This window comes from Silene latifolia, chromosome 5 (assembly GCF_048544455.1).
Source record: "Silene latifolia isolate original U9 population chromosome 5, ASM4854445v1, whole genome shotgun sequence".
Classification (NCBI taxonomy): Eukaryota; Viridiplantae; Streptophyta; class Magnoliopsida; order Caryophyllales; family Caryophyllaceae; genus Silene; species Silene latifolia.
Genome location: NC_133530.1, coordinates 83,042,454 through 83,050,890, shown reverse-complemented (window position 1 = coordinate 83,050,890; position 8,437 = coordinate 83,042,454). Strand labels below are relative to the sequence as shown.

At 42.7% G+C, this 8,437-nt stretch overlaps 1 protein-coding gene across 1 annotated transcript; it reads right to left on the bottom strand.

Moving 5' to 3' along the window:
- Positions 1-241: 241 nt before the first annotated feature.
- Positions 242-1,425, bottom strand: LOC141655642 (uncharacterized). Its single transcript, XM_074462711.1, has 3 exons — positions 1,098-1,425; positions 746-986; positions 242-560 (listed from the first exon to the last, which is right to left on the bottom strand). The coding sequence occupies exons 1-3, from the start codon at positions 1,423-1,425 to the stop codon at positions 242-244; spliced, it is 888 nt and encodes a 295-aa protein (XP_074318812.1).
- Positions 1,426-8,437: the final 7,012 nt, after the last annotated feature.

Here is an 8,437-nt window from a genome sequence, read left to right as displayed (position 1 = left end):
CGCTCACCGGGAAGTTTATCCCCATCCAAGCTCCCATACAAAGAAGGAGACATTTGCTGTAGGGGCATTCGAAGAAGAGATGCTCCATTGTTTCTTCCTCTATTCCACAGATACAACAGGTACTATCTTCACTGATTCCCAATCTGTGCATTTTACTCTTTGTGTTCATATTCACATGGTGATATATCCAGGCTATAAATCCATGTTTTGGTATAGTCCATACATTCCAAACGCAGCCAGACTAAGGGACATCATGTGATTTGTTACGGAATGGCTCATATCCCTTAGATATAGTGTATCCATTACCAGTGGGGACCCAATTTAGTTGCTGATATGCCTGATGTAAATCATCTTTAACTTGACAGATTTTCCTCCAGTACCAAGAGGAATTAGTACTTGGGGAGTAATCCTGCCAAGCTGACCCCTTTAGATAGATATTGTTAACCCATTTAACCCGTAGTAGGTCTGGTTTGGTGTAAATCCACCAGACCAATTTGCCTACTGCTGCTTTATTCCACATAATATCTTGCTTAAGTCTAAGACCTCTTTCTTTTTTTGGCCTACACACTTTATCCCAGGCTACCAGAGGTAATCTCAGGAAGTCACCCCCCCCCCCCCCCCCCCCAAATCCCATAAGAAATTCCTACAGATTTGCTCAATTCTAGTAATAGTTCCAGTGGGAAGGATAAACATTTGAGCCCAATAATTATGTAGGGTTTTAAGCACAGCCTTAACTAGTACTAACCTTCCAGCATATGACAATTTCCTGGCTCCCAACGTTCTTATTCTAGCCACAATCTTATCAATGAGAGGTTTGCAGTCCTGAGCATTAAATCTAGTAGTCTTGATAGGAACCCCTAGGTACCTAAAAGGGAGCCTACCTTCAACTAGGCCAGATACTTGTAGGAAATAAGCCTTTAGAGCATCACTCACTCCATTAAAATAAGCATTGGACTTCCCTTTACTCATCCTGAGTCCTGAAGTAGCTGAAAAAGTAGAGAAAGTCCGGATAATAATCATCATATAAGGAGCATCTTCCTAACTAAAGAGAAGGAGATCATCTGCAAACATCAGATGGGAGAGCCTGATAGAGGAACATAGAGGGTGGAATTTGAACCCCATAGCAGAAGTAGAGCTCATTAAGAGCCTAGTAAGGTATTCCATACATATGGTAAATAACAGGGCGGAGAGAGGGTCCCCCTGTCTCAACCCTCTTTGACCCTTGAAGAAACCAAACATGTTCCCATTAAGATTTAGGGAATAAGTAGCTGTAGTAACACACTGCATTATCCAACCTCTGAAAGTATTAGGAAACTTTAGAGCCTGCAACATTTGATCAAGGAAATCCCATTCTATAGTGTCATAAGCTTTTTGGATATCCATCTTTATCATGCATCTAGGAGCCACAGCCTGTTTCTCATACATTCTTATAATATCCTGAAAACTCGGAATATTTTCCATAATACTTCTCCCCTTAATGAACCCTCCTTGATTTGGGGATATGATATCAGGTAAAACCATAGCTAGCCTATTGCACAGTAGTTTAGAAATGCACTTGTATAGTACATTGCAATATGCTATAGGTCTGTATTCAAGCACAAAGGTGGGTCTTGCCACTTTGGGAATGAGAGTGAGAAGGGTTGTATTTAGCTGTTTAAAACCGTTTTTGTAAAGTAAGGAGTGTTGCTTTGTTTAGTGATGGTGTAGTTGGTCGAAGTGGTAAGTCAAGTAATTTAATGCACGATGATGGTACCAAACAATGTGTAAGGCTCGTATTTTCAATCGGTAGGTCAAAAATTGTTGACACGGGGGGCCCACGAGGGAGCTTGGGAAACAAGAGTTTGCATTTATGGAGTCGCCACCAATTTATTGTGGAAAATTGGAAACCGTTCAAATACCTCGTGTCATGTCAAGACACAAAGTAATGACATAGACACTAAGAACTCGTTACCCTTAGCATTCTATGTCTAGAATGACTCTCGTGGATGCCAATGAACACGGATGTTCACAGAGATCTAGAGTAAGGGTTGAGGGTACGTATTAGGAAGTCCTTTTAATGAACACCTAATCCCGCCCGCGTCGATAGCGGCCTCTACTAATGATTACGGAAGTTATTCATACTCGATATGCTGTCGATTATATGCATGCAATGCAACATCTAACGTTTTGATCCTAGCATGTGAGAATTAACTAAGTCAGTGAACAAGTAATTAACACTTATTAATGTCGAATTAGGGTTTAAGAATTAATTACATGTGGAGAACAAGTAAATAAATCATACAATAATAATATACAATAAATAAAATAACAATAACGAAAATTACAATAAATTACAATGATTTAATGATTTACGTCAAAAATATACTTAAGACGGATAATTTGAGAAAAATAAGGGAAAATAAAATAGGTTAGAAAATACGGACAGATTAAACGTGATACTACGGTTAATAGTCGATTAATACGTAATTAAAGAATTAGGTCAAAGCAAGAACGGATGTTTAGAGACATAAATCAACCCAGAACATGCGCAGCAATGCTGCGTCCCTTGGAAGAGGCGCAGTGGTCACTGCGTCTGTTCCTGAGGTGAGTTCTGGCTGTGAAATCAGAACTGCTATTCGTTAATGCTCGTTGGTAAGTTTGATGGTTGATTATTGATATTTGACTCAGATGAAAGTGATTTTAGCGTATTATTTACATATGAAATTGTCATAAAAGCGATAAAAATGAATCAAAACGAATTAATACGGATCAAAACTAATTACAAACGAGTTAGAATTAATTAAATAGGTTAAACGATTAATTGAAAGGCGTGATAAACTGAAAATAAACGATAAAAATATGTACAAAGGTCGAATTCGAGAGACTTGATATGAACAAATCGAATCTCCAAAATCCGGGTTTGATTTAATGACGAAAACCCGCAAGTATTGATTATAAGGGATTTAGGTCGGAATTAAAGCGTAATATTTATTATGAATATGTATTAAAACTATTATGTACGAAGAAAAGAGAAGAAAATAAGAAAACAAAGGAACAAGGGATGAATTAACAGAGAGGCGAGGAAGAAGAAGAAAAGCAGGAACTGCGGCAGCCTCTGGAAGAGGCGCAGCAGATGCTGCGACTCTTCGAAGAGGTGCGGCAGTTGTTGCGTTTCTTCTCGACGTCTGCCTACTATTAATCCGTGAAAACAGTTTAACAAAAGGGTTTTAGAAATTGGTTTTAAGCATACTTTTGACGTAAGTCTTACATTAATTAGTACAAAAATAAAATACAATAATAAAAGAGGGGATTTACACCCTCAGACTTATATGTTTGACGAAATGAGATTAACTAAGTTAACGTTTAGTGATTGCTTGACTCGAATGTATGAAGAAAGTGCCCTTGTAAGAGGTTTTAGATTAAATTGATTGATTAATTGATGTGTAGTTGGTCAAATTGGTCGGTCATGCAACGAGACTGGTACTCAGAATGATCTGAGCTTACGTGGTCGATTGATCAAGCACGTAGACGTCAATAAGCTTAGAGCATGGTCTTAGAATGCAAAGGGAGAAGAGAAGGGCGGACACTCGCGTGAAAAATATGTGGAACGAAGGTCCCTATTTATACTAGAAAATATGGAGACTTATGGAATGACTCAAACTTTGGAAAGAAATCACGGAGAAAATCTGAAAATACGCAGAAAAGAGCTGGGGAAGAGGCGCAGCAGCTGCTGCGATCCTAGGAAGAGGCGCAGCATGTGCTGCATCCTTTCTCCAGGGGTTTCCTCCTGTGGAAGAAAGGTTTCCGCGTTTCTTTTATGGAATTGAGGTAGATCTCAACTTCCTTATTCCTTAAAATAATATTTTCGGGATATATTTTACCAAAAGGATATAAAATTTAATTATGGAATAAAAATATCTGGAATATTCCAAAACATTCTGACTCGGCATTTTAAACGGTTTATTAGAAAATGAAGCGGTTTTTGACCCGGACTCCAAATGAACTCTAATTACTGTCAAAACGACCGTAATGGCGCGTAGATGACGACAAAGGGGTAGACACAAGTATTTGAGCTATCACTTGACAATAAACTTACGAACTGTCATTAATCATTCTACGTACCAAACATGCGGCCCAGTCATCACCGGGTGGCTTGCGAGAGGTGCAGAAATGAGGTATCTACAGAGCCCCCACTTTGACTGAGGTTTGGACAAGGCGAAAGTCAAAGTATAGCCATCAGGTCAATCAAAGATTACAATCTGACGACTATGGCGACGCGAGGCGGTTCAAGGGGTCTGAGCCAAGGACCTGTCGTCGAGAACATTTTAGAGTCTGTCGACTATCGGGAAAGGTTGTTTAAAGTCCATTAGACTACGTAAGAAGGCTCGCCAGCCATAAGAAGAAACCATACCTGAGACTTCTTTCTCGAGATGCTTCCGAAGGTGCGTAGGAGCTAAGGTTAAGCGTAGAAGCTAAGGCTAAGACCTAAGAGATATATAAGGATTATGCTAAGGTGTGGGACCCTAAAAAACATCGGCGAGAAGGCGGCCTAAGGGTAACCTTAGTTTAGGCGTATGAAACTGGAGAAAGGCGATCCTAAAGGATTATGATCCTATAGGTGGAGACTAGGCGTGGGCACATGGGTAGTTTGGGAATCTAAGAGAAGGTTGGTATGAGAACATCCGGAGAGCGACACCTTTGCCGAACTCCAAGAGGAAACAAAATATATTGAGGGTAGTAGGACGTCGGTAGAAACTGCTGGGGGAATCTGCTTGCGTCGGTCTCAAGCGAACTCTTTCTCTCAAGAAGTACAATCGGCTGTGGTGAACTCTCGTTGGGAAAAATAATAGGGTATTAATGGAGGCGTGTCGAAACACCGTCAGAAATCCGCTCGTTGCTGCAAACGAAGTCCCAATGAAAGATCCTTGCTAGGAGATAAATTACTGTGACGGCTCACAGTCTACTTGAAGATAAAATACTGTGATGGTTCGCAGTCTGCTCGAAGATAAAATACTGGTCCAGATAAAAATAAATGCCCAATAGACCAAATATATGATATATGGTGTTGGAGAAGAGGCGCACCAAAGATGGGCCCACAAATAACGAACTTTTGAAAATTGAGCTAGAGGGAAGTTGGGGAAGAAGCACGGCAAGAGCTGCGACTCTTGGAAGAGGTGCAGCAGGTGCTGCGTCCTTACCCAAGCTCGTCCCTGTCTGAGTAAAACTCGACAGAAAGTCGTGTTTGCTTTATTATTCACAAAACACAAAAACTATTAAAACTCTCTCAAATTCCAACAAAAATCCGTCAAAATTTGATCAAATCACTCCATTAATCATGACTCATAGAGGTATTTGTCTTATCCTTGCTTTAATATCTGTATTTGCTTGATTTTGATCGAAAAAAATTAGGGTTTTCAACCAAAAATTTCAAAAATTTGGGGCTTTTTCCCCAAATGGATTTGCCTTGTAAAATTGACATTAGAAATAGATAATTGGCAATGTTAGAAATATAACCACGTATTATTTTTGAATTTTCGTCAGGTATTGAGCATTTGAGCGAAATTGAGACGGTTTCTCAGCTGTTTCGAAAATCGCTTCGAAAATGGCGTTAGGATTGCCCATTTTTGATGAAATTTGATTTTTAGAATCCTTGTGTAACGTTTAAATTTCCTACCATGTCGGATTTTTGATTTGTGACGACTTTTTCAGGACCCTTTTCTAGGGCATAATCGCCATTATAGCGAAATGCTGCCGAAATTTCAACTCAAACTCGTGACTAGGCTTGGACTTAGACTTGACTTGACCCAATTTACCATATGACTGGTCGATTTTTGAAAGAAATGGCCAAATATGGCGAGAAAAGGCCGTTTTCGGGGCTAAAAAGGCTTGAAACAAACCTCACTGAGGCTTGTCGTCATCTGACGCGGCCTAATTTACTCTAATTTTGCAGATAATGTTGCTTCTACGTCGGGGAGGGCTCCCATGGACGTGGACTTCGACTTCGACTCTTCTCTCATTCTTGAAGAGGTGGTCGAGGAGGTTGTTGAGGAGGTTGTCGAGGAGGTCCCGAGGAGGGCCAACGTCGGACGAAGTGGTCGCCAGCTAGCGGGAGCACCTGAGTGGGCTGAGAAATGGGATGGTCGATATCTCATTTGGACAGCAGAGAACCACCTGTCTTACAGGACGGCTAGGAGTTTGGTAAATTTCGAACTTGCTATTTCCTTATCACCTTTCCTTATTCACTTGTCGTTTCATTTCTCTTTTGCTTTGTGCTAAAGATAGCTTTGCGTTGAATTGATACAGGAGGCCGGGAACATGAGGTCCTTTTCTGGCTACACGACGATGATGGATGCCTACGAGAGACTGGCGGAGGAGGAGAAGGCCATCATCGAGCTGGGAGCCTTCGGAGCCTTGGTGCTGCTACTGTTCCCGGGTTGGTGCCGAGTACTTACGCCAGGGACTACTTTGCAGGTAGGACCCCGGCGACGGTGATGATGGATGGGAAGAAGGTGGCTCCTCCTGCTTGTACTGTGGAGCAGAGGGCTCGTCTGTGGCTCTTGTGGTTCTTGTCTTCACTTTACCTCGGAGACAAGAAGGAGAGGCTGTCGACAAAGCTTCTTCCGTTCCTTTCGGACTTGAGTGACCTGGGTCGGTGGGACTGGGTCACTCCTGGCTTTGCGGTCCTCACTCGCTACATGAGGGCCATGGTTCATCCTGGGCTGAAGGAGAAGGGGACTTCTCCTGCTACTGTGGGTCCTGGACTGTTGTTGGAGGTATGAACCTTTATTGCATCATGAAAGATCATTACTTCTTCTTTTATTTCCATTTCTATCGAATTGTGAAAGATCATTATCAATTATCTTGTTTTGCAGGCATAGGTGTACTCCTACTTTCCGGGTTTCATGCCCAAGAGGACGGAGCCTAAGCCGAGAGCGTACCCGATCGTGAGGGATTGGGTGGTGTGCCGTAAGAAGAACCAACGCTCTTCTTACGACGTTTGTAGACGGGGCGTGAATGCCCTGAAGTTCGGCGACGTAAGTATCTTTAACTACCTTTCTTCATTGTTATTTTCATTTAGGAGTAATCATAGGAATGATCCCCCCTCCCATTTAGAGTCGATCATAGGAATGACCTTTCGTTTTGCTTGTTTTAGTGGGTGCCCAGACCTTGGATGGACTACCCTGACGCTCCAGCCTTCATGGCTGAGGTCCTTCGACCCAGGAGCTCGAGTCGGTTAGTGTTGTGGACGTCCATGGGACCAGTGTGGTACCTGGGCGAGCGTTTAACTCGTCGGTGCTCTCGTGACACTTTCACGGTTCCGTCGATCCTCCACGGACGATGTTTAGGAGCCTTCGGACGCTGAGAGAGAGGCTAACTTTGCGGACGTTGGTGGTGACGCCCTTCTCCTTCCTGGTGAGGTGTACTCTCTGTTTGTTCGCCAGAGGCTGGCGTACTGGTCGATTGTGGTAAGTATTTTACTTTCCTTTTTTGAATTGATTTGACAAACTGACGAATGATCATCGAATAAAGAATTCATTTGAACTTCGCATGAGATCGAGGTGGCAGGCGTTGAGCCCCCGGTTACCCCGAGACCCTTGAGTACACTGACGCGACGGGCATGACGACGATCTCCGAGATCCGTGACCCGGCGAGGAGGTGACGGATCTTGGCCGGAGGAGCGGCAAGACTTAGTGAGGAGGGTAAGCCCCCAGCTTCAGCTGTCTTTCGTTGTTTTCATTGCATAAGAACGCATTCGTTTTTTTGAAAACCTTTTGTTTATTGAAATGCAGGTGGCGTCATCTCAGCATGTGGCGTTGTGGAGGGTGGCCAACCGGCTGCGGGCTTCGGCCATCGAGGCACTTGCTGGTGGCCGAGGACGACAGGTATGAACCTCTCATTCTCTTTACTTTGAATTTTGTTGCAATTTCTCGCGTTTGTTTTGAAATAGTTGAATGAAATGATTGAAATGAGGCATTTCTTTATCACTTGTAGAGGGAGCGTGACCTGGAGCGCGAGCTGGCGCAGTCCAAGGAGGAGACATCTCGCCTGTTAAGGGAGTTGGAGATCAGGGACGCTGAGATCGCTGTCCTCGAGGCGACCGTAGCCGAGCTGAGTGGCGACCAGGAGTAGTTGCTTTCCCTTTTTGTTGTTGTCTTGTATATACTTGTACATTTTGGATTTCATTTTGGACTCTTTGGACCTGTTTTGGGCGAGAGCCCCCAGTTTGATGTATATATTGCATTTTGGTTGTATGTATGATGGCTTGAGTGCCTTCACTGCTGGGTGTTTGTTGTTCCTGCAGGTTAGTTTAGAAAACAGGTTTGGTAGATGACGGTTTGTGTCGTCATGCTGCCGAAATTTACACAAAATTTGCACATAAAACACATAATATACACGTGACTTAAATTAGCGCAAAATGAGAAAAAAACAAAAAAGTGCCCGAAAACGAGCAAAAATG